This window comes from Rhinoderma darwinii, chromosome 3 (genome assembly GCF_050947455.1).
Source record: "Rhinoderma darwinii isolate aRhiDar2 chromosome 3, aRhiDar2.hap1, whole genome shotgun sequence".
Classification (NCBI taxonomy): Eukaryota; Metazoa; Chordata; class Amphibia; order Anura; family Rhinodermatidae; genus Rhinoderma; species Rhinoderma darwinii.
Window position 1 is genome coordinate 254,719,708 of NC_134689.1, and position 16,718 is coordinate 254,736,425.

The following is a 16,718-nucleotide window of genomic DNA, read 5'->3' on the forward strand; positions in this document are numbered from 1 at the left end:
GGGCAGGACCGGAGCTAGGCTCCGATCCTGCCGATTAACCCCTTAGATGCAGAAATCAAGCGATGACTGCATCTAGGTGGTTTCTAGCCTGTCGGCATCCCTGCTTCGTGGTTGCCGAGGTAACAGTGGTTGCTATGGCAACCGGAGGCCCAACAATGGCCTCCTGGTCTGCCAAGCACGGAAACCTTTTAGGCCCCGCCCGGAGGCAGGGCCTAAGAGGCTTACTATCAGGGCCAAGAAGATGGCGCAGGCTCAGAAGCTGAGCCTGCGCTATCCACCGAGGCTGTCAACTGTATATTATAGCTGACATCATGCAGTAACGGCCAGGACTGGAGCTAGCCTCCGATCCAGCTGATTAACCCCTTACATGCAGCGATCAAAATAGATCGCTGCATCTAGGTGGTTAGATCGCACCCAATGGTTGCTATGGCAACGATCAGCACCCACGGAGTTGCCGATGGTTGCTATAGCAACCGGAGACCTAACAATAGCCTCCTTGTCTGCCTAGTACGAAAGCCTATTAGGCCCTGCCCTCAGGCGAAGCCTAATAGGCTTGCTGTCATTGAATAACTGACAGCTCTAATACACTGCACTATGTAGGTATAGCGATCAGGGCTTTATGCCTTCAAGTCCCCTAGTGGGACAAAAAAAAAAAGTTAGAAGAAAGTTAATAAAAATGTAAAAAAGTAAACAAATTTCAAGTTGAAAAATCAATAATCGCCCTTTTTCCCATAATAAGTATTTTATTATAGGAAAAACCTGAAAACATTTAAAAAAAGTGCACATATTTTGTATCGCCGCATCCATAATGACCCAAACTATAAAGATATCATGGTATTTCCACACACAGTGAAAACTGTAGAAAAAAAAAAAAGTTATCAAAATGTTGCATGGTCCCAAAGTTGTACCAATAAAAACTACAGCCCGTCCCGCAAAAAACAGGCCCTCCCACAGCTTTTTTGGCAAAAAAATAAAAAACATATGGCTCTGAGAATATGGCGATACAAAAAATAAATAATTAAAAAAGAAAAAGTGATTTTATTGTGCAAAAGCTGTAAAATATAAAAAAAACTATATGCATATGGTTTCGCCGAAATCGTATCAACCCGCACAATAAAGTAAATATGTCATTTATAGCGCACGGTGAACACCGTTAAAAAAAAAAAGATTAAAAAACATTGTCAGGATTGCTTGTTTTTGGTCACCATGCTTGCCAAAAAATAGAATAAAAAGTGATAAAAAAAATCGCATGTACCCCAAAATGGTACCAATCAAAAGTACAGATTGTCCCTCAACAAATAAGCCCTCACACAGCTCCGGTGGAGAAAAAAATAAAAAAGTTCTGGCTCTCAGAATATGGCGACACAAAATGTGCAGAGCGTTCCAAAAGCGGATAAAATTGGGCACCATTTATCAGTGCGACACTGGCCACACATCTGCGGATAATTATTTATTTACACCATTATTATACCCTCTTATTAAACCCTGATGTACTCCACACAGATTATATACGCCCCCACATTATAAACTAAAATACCAACAATACCCCAAACAGAACAACTACCAAGGTAAATCAGCCCTCCCTTCTGAACCCTACAGCATGCCCAAACAGCAGTTTACGTCCATATATATGGCATCGCCATACCCGGGGGAACCAGCTTAACAATTTATGAGATATTTGTCTGCAGTGGCACAAACTGAGCACATATTGGGCACTAAAATGGCATATCCGTGGAATATTGAAATTTTCACTTTGCACCATCCACTGAGCGTTCATTTCTAATAAATAAAAATCCTGTGGGGTCAAAATGCTCACTACACCCCTTAAAAATTCCTTGAGGGGGCAGTTTCCAAAATAGGGGTCACTACTTGGGGGTTTGTTTTACTATTTGATATCAGCGCGCTGCAATTGTGGGTCAATGCCACTTTTCAGAGGTTTCCACTATTCTCTGGTACCTGAGTTGCTCTGCAAACGCAACAAGACGCCCCTACACCAAGCCAGCAAAATCTGCGCTCTTAAAGCCAAATTGCCCTCCTTCCATTTTGAGCTCTGCCATGTCCACACACAGCAGTTTAGCGCCACACATGGGGTATTGCCATACTCGGGAGAAATTGAGTAACAAATGGTGTGTTTTTTCTCCTATTACCCCTCTTGAAAATAAAAAATTGGGAGCTAAATCTACATATTTTTGGAAAAAAAATAATTTTAATTTTCACTGCCTAATTCTAATAAAATTTATGAAACTCCTGTGGGGTCAAATTCTCACTACACCCATAGATGAATGCGCTGAGGGGTATAGTTTCCAAAATGGAGTCACTTCTCTGGGTTTTCTACAGTACTGGTACCTCAGGGGCTCTGCAAATGCGACATGGCGCCTAAAAACCAATCAAGCAAAGTCTGCATGCCAAGAAGCGCTCCTGCCATTCTGAGCCCTTCCGTGTATCCAAACAAAAGTTTATGACCACATATGGTGTATTTATGATGGGGCCAAATTGTCTGAAAATGAGTGCTTATACAAGAAGTCCATAGGTAATGTACATTGATAGTATCACTCATAGAATAAGAATTGCAGAAGTCAAATGAAGCTACAGTACTATACAAGCGCGGTCTGTAGATGCAGTATGCTTAATTTTGTGCCCAAAAAGTAGCGGATTTTTCCTGAGGTAATACTGCAGTATATGATAACATATTGTAGGTTACAGATCAGGTTTCAGATGTGTGTCATTACATTCCTTTCATGAAATAAATGCTGTCTATTCAGTGGCGGATTAAGTGGACCATAGGCCCTGGGATGTTCCATAAAATTTGGCCCACCCTTCCCCACCTCTGTGCCGTGTCTATAGTGAACACCACCTTTCTGTGAGAGCATTGACAAATGGGTGTTACGATTCCTCTTGTCAAAGGGCTGTGTCCCTACGTCTCCAACCATCCCTGACTATATCACACTGTGTAGGGACACATCCTCTTGACAATGGGAATGGTAACACGCATTTGTCTATTAGTCCTGGGTACGCAAAGACTTTATGTAAAAACCAGTGACTCAGAAGTGATGTCTTCTCTGAGTCTTTCTCTTTTTTCTCCATCTGACGCAGACCGTTATGGCGACTTCTCCTGATGAGACATCTTTGCTCCGCGCTTCTGCAGCCATTTCCAGCCTCTATAGAAACACAAAAATTCAGACACCAAGGCACAGGCCCATACATTAAAGGGGTTATAGTAGAACCTATCCATAGGGTATGTACATACATCATTTAGACATAATCATTTTCCCCACGTAACACGACTGTACTCCTTATAAATATTGTACCAAAAAAGAAGAATGTATGGAGTCTTTAAGTCAAAATATAAAACATGTACTTTATTTTGACAAAGTCTAAAAAGTTATTATCACATAAACTATTTTAAAAATGAAACACCACAGATGACAGACAAAAAGATCGCCAATACATGAGACAATTACTCATAAGAATTCACATAACCATTATGTATCAACATATTCATTGGTGTGCAGTATCATAAAGAAAGTGCATAGTGCAACATAGTTACTTGAACCATGGATGTGTCTGTTTCTAAAGGTATGAGAAATGTTCTATTATCAGCCTCAGTCTAAGGGCAAGTAGAGACCCCCTACCACTATTCCATTTTTTGTAAAGTGCAAAGTGCAAACAATGAACAACCTGAACAGAGGTGGACTCTGGTACAACATTAAAGGGGTTGTTCGGGCACGGAACGGTTTTTCATACTGATGTCCTATCGATGTGTCCGGACAACACCTTTTACTCAGACTAATAAATTAAGACCCCAGACCAGATCCTAAAATACATACAAACCCCAGACCTCCTAAAATATTGCAGTCCCCAGAGCAGACTACCCTAAACAAATACAGACCCCAGAACAAGCACCCTAAATAAATACAGACCCCAGACTTGACCCCCTAAACGAATGATGACCCCAGACCTGACTCCATAAACTAATACAGACCCCCTAAATAAAGAACCCTAAATAAAGACTCCTAAACTAATACAGACCCCAGACCAGGCCCCCTAAATACAGACCCCAGACCCCTTGAACTAATACAGACCCCAGACCAGACCTCCTAAATATACGGACCCCAGACCCAGTAAATATTCAGACACCAGACCCCCTAAATACAGACCCCTTAAACTAATACAGACCCCAGACCTCCTAAATACAGACCCCTTAAACTAATACAGACTCTAGAACCCTAAATACAGTCCCCAGACTAGACCCCCTAAATAGAGACGCAGACCAGACCCCCTAAAAACAGACCCCCTCAAACTAATACTGACACCAGACCCCCTAAATACAGACCCCTAAACTAATACAGACCTCAGACCAGACCCCCTGAATACAGACCCCTTAAACTAATACAGACACCCTAAATACAGAGCCCTTAAACTAATACAGACCCCAGACCAGACCCCCTAAATACAGACCCCTTAAACAAATCCATCCCCTTATACTTACCTAGCAGCTTACCCCACAGTCTTCTCTATGGAGCTGCTGTTCTAAGACCTCATGTGACCTTCAGGTCTCTAAACAGTAACATGAACTGCAGACATAAGGTCATGTGACCTTATGTCTGTAGGTCCTTTTGCAGGACATACACAATGCAGTTTTGTCGTGTTTTTTGCCACGATTCGCGGCAAAAACGTCACAAAACTTCATTGTACTTTGGACGGCCATGGCCCTCCGGGAGCCTCGGGCCCCCAGGCAGCTGCTGAAAACGCCCTAATGATGATCCGCCATTGTATCTATTCAATTACCATTCAAGTTGTAATGACTTCAGTTTTAGGTAAACATAGAACATCTGCTAAACAACCACTTTATAGCAACACATGGGCTATGATGTCCGGTTCAATATCACATGCATCCAGATGTATTCAGATATTACACCGGGTTCACATTAGTTCTCTCAGAGCAGATCAGAAAATGGCATTTTTTTATCAGATGTTTAAAATGTTGTCCATTGACATTGGTATGGATGTCTAATAGATTAGACCAGGGGTCAGGAACCTTTTTGGCTAAGAGAGCCGTAAACGCCACATATTTTGAAATATAATTCCGCGAGAGCCGTACAATATGTTTAAAGGGCCATTGACAGATCAATCGCTCCAATGTTCACTTAGTACAGCAAGGAATGCTCCTCCCTGCTGTATAAAGCCACAACTGGACTGAAACAATGGTAATTAGCAGTAAAAAAATTAAATAAATAACTTACATTGTGAGCTTGCGATGCATGACATCAGTCCAGCAGTCTGGCTTCTTCTTTTTCCTGCGCATGACTGGAAGCTGGCATTCTTCCCACCTGATGTTGAGAGAATGCCAGCTTTGAGGCATTCGCAGAAGAAAGAATGCCGCTTCACTAGGGGACGCAGGTGCGTGCTTGCAGACGGCGCGGCTATGCAGGGAGTTATGGGAAATGTAGTCCATGCTCCCTGCCGCTCACCACTGCCGCCAATGCTTATCAGGCCATCAAAGAACTACCAATATCAGCGTGCACCGCGGCCTGATGGAGCGCGGTTCACGGGCTGATGGAGCGCGGTGCATGCATCCTTCCCATAGACAGGTAGGAGCAGTGGCGGATTAAGTAGACCATGGGCCCTGGGCTGTTACCCAAACTTGGGCCCCCCTTCCTCACCGTAACTATTTTTAACACTACCTTTTTGGGCAAGCATTAACAGTGTTACGATTCCCCTTGTCACAGCGCGGTGTCCCTACATACTGACAGGATCACACTGTGCAGGGACACAACCTCCTGACAAGGGGAATTGTCTATCAGTCCTGGACCGCAGAAAGACTTTTTGTGAAATACAAGGATTTCCTATAATAAACATGTCAGGAGAGGTGACAGATTCTCTATAAATCTAGTGACTCACAGGTGACGACGTCTCAGATTCTAGTAGTTTTTTTCCTCTTTTCTTCTCCATCCGGTCCAGCGCTCATGACGACTTCTCCCGGCCATGACTCATTTCTGCAGAATTTGCCACTTAGACGTCTCCTCACTTTTCCAACATTTCCACACCTATAAACGAAAATAAAGTTATCATGGTGCCACATAGTGTACCCCTAAATATAATAGCACCAAACACTGCGCGCCTGAATATAATACCACACACTGTAAAACACCATACACACAGCCCCCTGTACATAGTGCCACACACAGCCCCTGTAGATATTACACACCCCCATAGATATCGCCATACACAGCCCCCTCTATATATCACACATCCCCCTCGTAGAGAGCGTTACACACAGCCCCCTATAGATAGTGCCATACAGCCCCCCTGTAGAGAGCGCCACACAGCCCTCCCCCTCTTGTAAATAGCACCAAAAAGCCCCCCCTATAAAGAGCGCCACACACATACCACGGTGGATAGCACTACACAGCCCCCCCTTGCCTCACAGCGCTCCCCCTTGTATATAGTGCCTCACAGCGCTCCCCCTTGTATATAGTGTCACACAGCGCTCCCCCTTGTATATAGTGCCACACAGAGCTCCCCCTTGTATATAGTGCCACACAGAGCTCCCCCTTGTATATAGTGCCACACAGCGCTCCCCCTTGTATATAGTGCCACAAGGTTATGTACACATTTAAAAACTTTATATTATAATTATATATATATATATATAGTATGTCTGTGTATCAGTGTGATTGATTGATTTTATTAAAAAATATTTTTACTTTTTGAGATACGGCTGCTTTGTATCCTGTATCCGTCAGGTCAGCAGGACTGACGGGATCAGTGACACGCAGGATCCACCTCAAATCTATCACATCTAAGATTATAATTTAGCGCAGGGCCCGTTTCACTGATCCCGTCAGTCCTGCTGACCTGACGGATACAAGATACAAAGCAGCTGTATCTCAAAAAGTGAAAATATTTTTTAATAAAACGTAATTACAAAGTTGCACCAAACACACATTTTTATAAAAAAAAAATAAAACCGACGTTATTTTTGCGACGTTTTTTCCGTAGACAATGCAGGTTTCGTTTTTTATCGTTTTTATGCACACATTTTTTGCCATTTTAGAATTTTTATTCATAAAGTTTGAAAATAATAGTAAAAAAATAAGCTTTTTTACGTTTCAGCTATTTTTTTTTGGTAATAACATTGTTTTACCCTAAAATAGACCTTTTATTTGTGATCGTCATTGTCTACCGTAAATTTTAATATATTACATGTCTATATTAGGGTAATTGGGTCAGCGCTAGCGTTACAACAATGATTGGCGGGGGGAACGTTTTTTTTGGGGTGGGTATTTTATGTGTATTTATTATTATATTTTTTTTTTGCACTTTACTATTTTTTATTACTATGTTCTGATCCTCAAAGGTCAAAAAAGACCTTTGGGGAACTTTATATCTACTTTCTCTTTGTTTTACACCATGTTTTTCCACTGTAACTGGAGCTGCACAGCAGCCCCAGTTACAGGGGAAATCAGCCCTCTCACAGTGACGATTGTCACTAATAGGGCTGTGCTGGGTCTAAGACCCAGCAACAGTCTGCCACTAACGGCACCCGGCGATCATGTGACCTGTCACATGATCACCGGGAGGAATAGAGACAGCGCCGCTGCTGCTGTCTCTATTCCTGTACACAGCGTTCATTGAACGCTGTGTAAGAAGACATCGGAGAAGAAAGAAGCAGCGAAAGCTGCTTCTGTCTTCTCCTCAGGGTCCCCGGCAGTCACTGACAGCCGGAGACCCGACATTCAGCTGCCCGATCGCGCGGGCAGCAAGTTAAAACCCGAGCCGTAGAAAGTCTATGGCTCGGGTTTTAAGCACCCGTCCCTGACCGCTGGCCGTAAAAATACAGCCAGCGGTCGGGAACCAGTTGGGCAGGAGGATAATCCTGTACTGACCTCAGCGCCGGTGACCGCCCGCCGGCTCTTCTCTTGCTGCTTTGGAGTAACAGAACAGCCGTCCGTCGCTGTTCTGTTACTCAATGGCGGCGGCCCGCACTGTCAGGGAGGCGTGTCCTACCCTTGGATACCGGCGAATTCCCTGCTCCTCCCCATCTTCGGCCGTTAGCAGCGCTAGCGGGCTGAATAGATTTAGGAGATAATGTGCGTTTCGGGCTGCCATGGGCCCCCTGGGAGCCTCGGGCGGCCGCCCGAAACGCCCATATGATAATCCGCCACTGGGTAGGAGCCCTGTCTGCGAGCCAGATACGGCCATCAAAAGAGCCATATCTGGCTCGCGAGCCATAGGTTCCCGACCCCTGGATTAGACGAATACAGTCCTCTCTGCTGGGAAAAACGTCTGTTAAAACCAGCACATATGAGAACCCAGCCTAAGGATACATTCACACGCTCTATGAGGATGTGGAACTAATTTACTGCAGTGACCCAATGTTATATTAAAAAAATTCCCTATTCGCACAATGCGTAGAATACTTCACAGCATGCCCCACCCGTCGGAGATATGACATATTTTTTGTCCATGACTTCAATAATGAAAACTGCAGTAATGAAAACCTTGTGTAAAAAAAGCACAGTTTTCCATAGAACCAGTTTTAGGAACATTTTATAGAACTGCTTCTTCAAAGGGAATGTGTCATCAGAAAATTACCTATTGTTTAAATTGAGTTTTTATGTTAAACATAGTTTTTAAGCATTTGTGGTGATTTTTTTTGGGGAGTTTTCATGTCATTGTCTATATTTTTTTATTTATTTTTTTAAAAATCCTAAAATCTTGCAGCTTCACAATGGCCAATGAGCTTCATAATATGCTGACCCTTCCTGTTCTGTAGAGATCACTTCTCAGCAGTTGAAAGGTAGGATTAGAATGAAAGCTAACTCCTCTAATATAAAACTTGGGGTGGATAACTAAGGATCCACTATTGACAATAGGTGATGGACACAGCTCCCCTTCTCCCCCTTCCTGCACATTGACCTTTGCATGGGTTAGGGTATGTTCACACGAGGGCGTCCGTAACGGCTGAAATTACGGGGATGTTTCAGCCTGAAAACATCCCCGTAATTTCAGCCGTAACGGCATGTGCAGGCGCTAGAACGCCATGTCAATTACGGACGTAATTGGCGCTGCTATTCATTGGAGTCAATGAATAACGGCTCCAATTACGGCCAAAGAAGTGACAGGTCACTTCTTTGACGCGGGCGTCTATTTACGCGCCGTCATTTGACAGCGGCGCGTAAATTACGCCTCGTGTGAACAGACAAACGTCTGCCCATTGCTTTCAATGGGCAGATGTTTGTCAGCGCTATTGAGGCGCTATTTTTGGACGTAATTTTCGCCCGAATTATGTCCGTAAATAGGCCGTGTGAAGATACCCTTAGAGAGCAGGCCACTCTCATAGAAGTCAATAGGTCATCTCTGGACTATTGTTTCCTATGGTCTATATGGCTGCTGTAAAGCATATGTCTAAATGTTGTTAACATAGCAGAGCAGCAGCTCAGGCAAGATGGCCGCCCAATAATCACATACAGAATTTATTTTTTTTTTTAAATCTACAATCAGAAAATAAAATAAGATTAGAAAAAAGAACATGTTTCACAATCTGGTTTTAACTATAGGTGATGCATTCCCATTATGTAAATGACAGCCACCAATAATGGTAAAAAACTGCATGCATTTCTGTGCACTTTCTTCCTTGGTTTTTGTGTTGTGGAAGTGGTGTGGCAGCCAGAATGTCATATGATATTTTACCATCATGTCCTAATACTCATATTACTCATATTCAAGCAGTACTATGACGGTCTCACAATCTGTTTTTCACTGTCCTTTTGCTTTGTTTATGCTTTTATGTTGCATTTAAATACACTAGAAGCTTATGTGTTCATCTCTATTCTGGTAGACATGTGTATACAGCTCTCTGTGCGTATACAGTGCTTATTACTTTGTTTACCGCTTCAGTAGAAGACTCTTGTCTCTCCTCCTATCTTACCATCAATTATGCACCTGCTACAAGTCATATGAGCCCTCGCCGAAAACTGAGCTGGGAATCTGAGACCAGGGAGAATAAGGTGAATTGATACAGGTGTAGGGAAGGGCAGAAATATACTAGCGTAGTATAGAAGATCAGTACAGTACTAGGAAACAACCGATATTATGAATTAGATCTATTGATGCAAAGAAATTAAACTTTTGTTTAGTTGAATCATATATTACTGTGTGGCATTTACTGTATATATTTAAATAACCTTTTAAACAGAAGACATACATCTCAAATGATAAAACTGGGTGCAATATTTCATGGTTATTCTTCTGTACTGCACATATTATAACATTTCTATGTTTGACTCTAGATACTGGAAGGTGACACTGCCATTATTACCACTGAAGCCCTGCGTACTGTTGATGACGACTCTGCACCCGAAGACATTGTTTATTCTTTCATCGCACCATCCAATGGAGATGTGATTGTGAGAGGCTTCCCTGGTAGAGTTTTAAGCTTTTCACAAAGAGATTTGGAACTGGGAATGGTGCAGTTCGTGCACAGAGGTAAGATACCTCAGCTATCCGAGTATATAGATATATTCAATGGAATTTTTTTTCCACAATCAAAAAAATTGCCTCTGAGCAGATGAGATAGAGGAAGTCAATGGTATTGGGTGCTAGCGGATAAAAAAAACAGAAAAACCGAAAGGATGATTGGTGCCAGCTGAAAAGATGGCAGTGGGAGGTGGTCGGTAAGCAAAGTAATATAATGAGAAGCAGGCCAGTGTAGGGAGCATGTAGTTGAGTAAAAGGAAATTCAAAGGATAGGTATTCGGATGACACTGAACACGGGAGAGTAGTACGCCTGTAAATATTAGTGGATGAATGTATGAAACCAATGGTTGTGCTAATACAAAAATGGGGTAACTGGGCATGCCATTGTTGTATAAAGTAGTAGTAAAGATAGTACTACTGGCATATTGCAATAAAGATTTCCAGGTCTTACCCAATCAAATGAGATGGTAAAATTCTGGGTAAATTGGTAATGTAGGGGTTATGCTATTGAAAATAACGGGAAGATATGTGACTGCACTATAAAAAATAGTTCTTAAGTTGTCACCAGTCAAATTCAGTGGTAATATTCTGGCAGCATATAACCTCTGGATAATGTTTTAAATATTCTAAAAAAGACAAAAGTATTGTTTTGTTACTTTATTGTAATTACTTGGTGCATTGCTTGTTCTATTAATACCAATAACTGGATATAAAAAAGAAAATATTTGGGGGTAACATTTAGGCAAAGCTTTTTCTATGGGATAATGCCGATGTGAAACAACTGACAGATAATTGGATAAAAGCCTATTATTTTTCTTCCATTCAGGAGAGTTGGATGGTGGATTCTTCTTCAAAGTTTCTGATGGAGAAAATGAATCAGAACAATTATTTTTCCATATCCAAGCAACACCAATCACGATCACCATGGAATTACTACACAACCTCATAGTGTGTCCACGTAAGCGACTAACAACTTCACATTTAACAACAAAAGAACCTTTAGGCTAAATGCACATGTTGCATCAAAACTGCAGATAAAGCAGGCAAATCCGCAGGAAAAATCTGCACTAAATAGTGTGTTTTTTATGCTTTTTCAGGTGAGATTTCTACATTTTGATGCGGAAATAGCTGTGGTTTTTATGCTGTTGATTTTGGTTCGTTTTTTTTATAAAATTGTCAGATACAATTCTGAGACGGAAACGCAAGATAAAATGACATGCTGCATTTTAAATAGGTCAATTTACGCGCAGAAAAATTCTGCAACGTGTAGATGAGATTACTTGGAATCTCATTTACTCTGCTGGTACTGTATTACGCTGCGGATTTGCCGCAGAAAAATCCGCCCGGCCAATCCGTCCGTAATACGCATTGTGTGCATTTGGCCTTAGGGTGGATTCACAGAGCAGATTTTGTTGCAGAAATTTCTGCGACTGAAAATTAGTTCCATTCATTTCAATAGAACTTGCAGAAATACATGTGCAGAAACAACGCCATTGAGATGAATGGAACCGAGTTTCAGTCGCAGAAATTTCTGCAAGAAAATCTGCCGCATGTGATTCCACCCTTATTTCTACATCTAGAATATTTCTCTCTTCTTTTTTTTCATGCTAGGTTCCCTTCAACAAATCACCAAGCAACATCTGAGTGCAGTGAGCAATGAGCAAAAGGGCACTCAGCCTGTACTAGTGTATCACATAGAAAATCCGCCACAGATTGGTAAAATTGTACATGGAGGGAACAAGGAGGGGATGGCGCTGGCCAACTTTACCCAAGAAGAGGTTAGTAGTATATTCTTCTGTACCCATTTGCACATTTCCTACCATTTCAGAGTCCTGAAACGCAACTTATTTGTATTGCAGGTAAATGCAGGCTTAGTGTTTTATCAACATGTTGAATCACCTACGCCATTTTGGAGTGCTCAAGATTTCTTTTCATTCCATATCCAATCTCCACATGCAAATTCCCAGCAATATGTATTAAATGTGACAGTGACATTCCAGAGTTCATGTCCACAGCTGCATACAAAGCTCTGGAAGAACACAGGTAAGACCCATTTAAAGTAATTTTATATGCATCATTTGCCTTAGATACTTACACATAGTGTTCATGTTTTGAAAGAATGATAGAATTTCATGGGCACAAACCCTAATGCAAAATGCTTTGTATGCTTGATTTAGCAGAGAAAAATATCCCACAACCACTGCCAACTCAGGTTGAAGCATGGCATTTTCAATAGTTCCTATCAGTTCATTGACCAAAATGGTTCTCTGTCTTTACACTGGAAAATTGCTATTACATCTAGGTTGCAATGATCAATGTTGTCCTGGTCAGACTAGTTACTGTATGCATGAGAATTTCTTAAAATTCAACTATACTTTGGCATGTCAAAAGGTCAGCTCTTGCTAAGGGTGTAGTTTATGAAGTATGCATGCCATGCTCTAAATAGAACAGGTACTGACGCACCTGCTTTACAAACTATTTTCAAGTCTAGAAAGTTCTACTTCTGAATCCTCCACTGTTTCATATATGCAAATAGAAAACCTGGAATACTACTGAAACAAATATGTTTAGTATATGACAAGGGCTGACGACAAACTACAATCTCAAAGTAGACAATGTAATTTTATTATAATACTGAACAATTTAGTCACCAAAACAACATCTTCTGGTATGTAGAATTATGTTTCTGACATATATTCTTTTATGCATGAAAACTGTTCTAAGGAAGAGTTAATGTTGCCCATATCCATTAATCAGATTCCAGTTTCCATTAAATAAAAGCAGTGATCTGATTGGTTGCTACATACAACACTGACGCGTTTTCAGAGCAGCTTATATCCATGATACCTGTGTTTACCGAGTAATGGACGATAAATAATTCAATGTTAACTTGCTGTTTTTATTGTTACTTTTTATATTTACACAGGTCTCAATATTCGACATGGTGGTTCTTCACAGATAACGCTAAACTCCCTTGATGGTTCCAACCTTCTGGCAAACTCAAGCTTCTCAAAACTCACTCATGATGTTGTTTTCTTAATTATCAGTTTTCCTTCATATGGTAACCTCTCAATTGATGATGTCACTCTTGACCCACAAAATCCATATTTCTTACAGTCTCACCTAGAAAATGGAAGTCTGTTCTATACCAATATCAAGTCTGAGAGCCCTGTAGATAGTTTTCAGTTCATGGCCCAATTAGGGAAAAAATCCAAGTCTTTCCATGAAACCAATGATGTCTTAGCCATAAGAGAATTTTTTTATATAACCTTTACCAGTGTACCCATGATACCTTCTATTATATCTTCACCAAAGTCAAAATTACACCTAGCGGTGGCTTCATACATCTCACTTACTGAAGATCACTTATCTTTAGATCACTCCCTTGCCTCTCCAGATAATATACTTTACACAATATTGGAGTTACCACTAGGTGTATCAGTGGAAACACGTGGAAATCAATCTACTCAAGTCTTGAAGTTCACACAAGAAGATCTTGCGAAGTCTAACCTCATCCTCTTGGCTAACCAAACTGCGGTTTCAGGTGAGATCAGATTTAATATAACAGATGGACTGCAAACTCCTTTTCTAGGAAATCTGCCAGTAAAGATTCTCCCAACCCATCAGGCTACTCTGGAAGTCAAACAGGTATCTGGAAGGTCTAACATTACAATAGGACATATCTCACCAACACTTGGTGGAATGGCAAATACATATGTGTATAAAATAACAAGAAAGCCAAATTATGGCCAGGTTGTTGTTGCCCAGGTACCAGTGTCAGAATTTCAATGGGAACAAGTAAACAACAATGAGGTATCCTATGAATTCACCAATTTCCTATCCACCCAAGATGAATTTGAATTTGTTGCCATCTCCCACATGGATGAGGAATATTTTGGAAAAGTGACAGTACAAGTATCTGCAATGGTGAAGATAGGAGATAGACAAAAGTGGCCAAGAGGATGTACAGTTAAACTAGGGACTGAAGTTATCGATGCAAGTGAACTTGGTACATATACTAAGAGCGTTCCACAGTTCATAGTACTTCGTCATCCAAGAAAAGGAAGGTTGGTGAGATTTCTTTATGAGGGTGGCAGAGGGGACAGGACAAGCACTAATGTCTTCACACAAGAGGAGCTAGAAAGTGGACTTATTGGTGTGGAGTTATGGGAAGATGACCAGAGTGGACCAGGCATACAAAGTGACCGGCTTAGTCTATTGGTCAGTGCCAGACATGTGCCACCAGCCAATATTACTGTAAAATTCAACACTGTACCATACAATTCTTCTAATGCTTACAATACTGTTCTGCTTAGTGCTCCTGAGACCTTGTCAACCACCACAAATGCACAAATATCCAGGACTGTGGAAGCCACACATGGGATGTTTGTCACTCACATACAAACTTCAAGTTCTGAACAAACTACTCTTTTAGAAATAATGAGCAATGAGCCAACCAAAAAATTAGAAACCACCACAGACTTACTTTCTAGTGCTCCCGATTTAGTTACCACAATAAACATGGTCCCAGCTACAAATACAACACAGACATTTGTGGTACCTACAAGAAGTCCTCAGATTGTAACTAATTCTACAGATTCTAACACTTTGACGCCAGACCATTGGATGTCATCAGAATACCTAACTAAAAGCACTACTCAGGATTTTGTCTTAAACAGTTCATTGAGTATAAATGCATCAAGTTCATCTAGCCCAGCAGTGGAGGGTACAGTTCTTGGTTTCATGAGCTCACACATGTATAGCATTGTGCTTCCTGTCTGTCTTATATTGCTTTTAATTTTACTTGGACTTCTACTGTTGGCTTACTTCGTACGCAAGAAAAAGATGGGCAAACATTATGTCCAGAAAGCAGCAACGTCAGCAGCAAAGACTGAGAATGGGGCCTCAGATAGGCAAACATTTCGTCCAACTGAGCCCGATACGGGTTTCCCTCTTTGTGATGTTGGAGATCATAGAAGCAATGGTGCTACTGGACAACCTGGCAGTCAGTACTGGGTATGAACATGGAAAGAAAACTTCCCTGGGTTGGCACTAAACGCGGGATATTTCCTCCCAACAACACTCAGGATGAAGAGTGTGATTACAAACTTAAGTACTCAGCACTTTTCTTACAAAAGCAGTGCAGTGAAAATCTGCTCTATTAGGCACGTAAGATGTTTAGATATTTGTCTTATAGCTGAGACACATTCTACTGGACTCAACAATTTCTAGTCTACCTTAAAAATGTAATTAGTTTGCCTATGGTCAGCTTCCTGGCATCTATTCAATTAAAAATGTGCGGTGTATTTTCCAGCAGGTACGTGTAATATATGCTGGAGAAACATTAGATAACAAACATTTCGTAGAGCAGCAATAACCGATCCATCTGTGCAATATTGAGGCCTCCATACGATTTATTGCAGAGGTCAAATCTGACTAAAATCTATGCATATTTATTATACTTTCTATTAAGTTGCTGTTGTGGAAGAAACCTTTCGGTAGGTAGCAATGGTATTCTTTACTTGTTCTTCTAATTTTCTACTTCTTTGTATGTGTTTCTGCTAAACCCACTCCATCGCTTCCTTTTTATTTTTATAGCAATGTTCAGGGTTTTTTCTCTGTTCCAACCGTGGGACGTACAGTTTTGCAAGAGTCTATTGTTTCAGGAGAGGCAGGACAGCCTGCCATTGTTTCAGATTGTGCCGGACACAATTGTCTTTTAAACGCTTCAAGTGCATCCTCTTCTTTCTGTCAGTGTCACTTTGTGTTAAGGTGTCAACGCTGTGTGGTCTGACTGGATAAAATGACAGACAGCTGTAGGTTCAGCAGTGCCTGATCAGTGCCAAATCAGGCTATGTTCACATCACGTTTTTTGTCTCTGCTTAATGTATGCACCGGAAAAAGCTCCCAACGTATACTTTAAACGGAGGCTGTGACGGATTCCTATTATGGCATCCAATTAACAGATACGTCAGGAGCTTTTGATTTTTCATGCCATTATAGGCTATGGGTAACACATGCCACTGTTAGGCTGGGTTCACACAACCATGTTACGTCCGTAATGGACGGAACGTATTTCGGCCGGAAGTCCGGACCGAACACACTGCAGGGAGCCGGGCTCCTATCATCATAGTTATGTACGATGCTAGGAGGCCCTGCCTCGCTGCAGGACAACCGTCCCGTACTGTAATCATGTTTTCAGTACGGGACAGTAGTTCCACGGAGAGGCAGGGACT

The 16,718-nt window shown here is 41.5% G+C and overlaps 1 protein-coding gene across 1 annotated transcript in view; it reads left to right on the top strand.

The window, feature by feature from the left end:
• CSPG4 (chondroitin sulfate proteoglycan 4) overlaps window positions 1–15,789 on the top strand; it is a 47,130-nt gene extending 31,341 nt beyond the window's left edge. Inside the window, exons 5-9 of the mRNA XM_075855155.1 lie at window positions 10,296–10,491; window positions 11,309–11,440; window positions 12,094–12,260; window positions 12,342–12,525; window positions 13,409–15,789. Of these exons, the coding sequence (XP_075711270.1) occupies window positions 10,296–10,491; window positions 11,309–11,440; window positions 12,094–12,260; window positions 12,342–12,525; window positions 13,409–15,504 (2,775 nt within the window). The 3' untranslated portion in view covers window positions 15,505–15,789. The remainder of the gene's footprint in view (window positions 1–10,295; window positions 10,492–11,308; window positions 11,441–12,093; window positions 12,261–12,341; window positions 12,526–13,408) is intronic.
• Window positions 15,790–16,718: the final 929 nt, after the last annotated feature.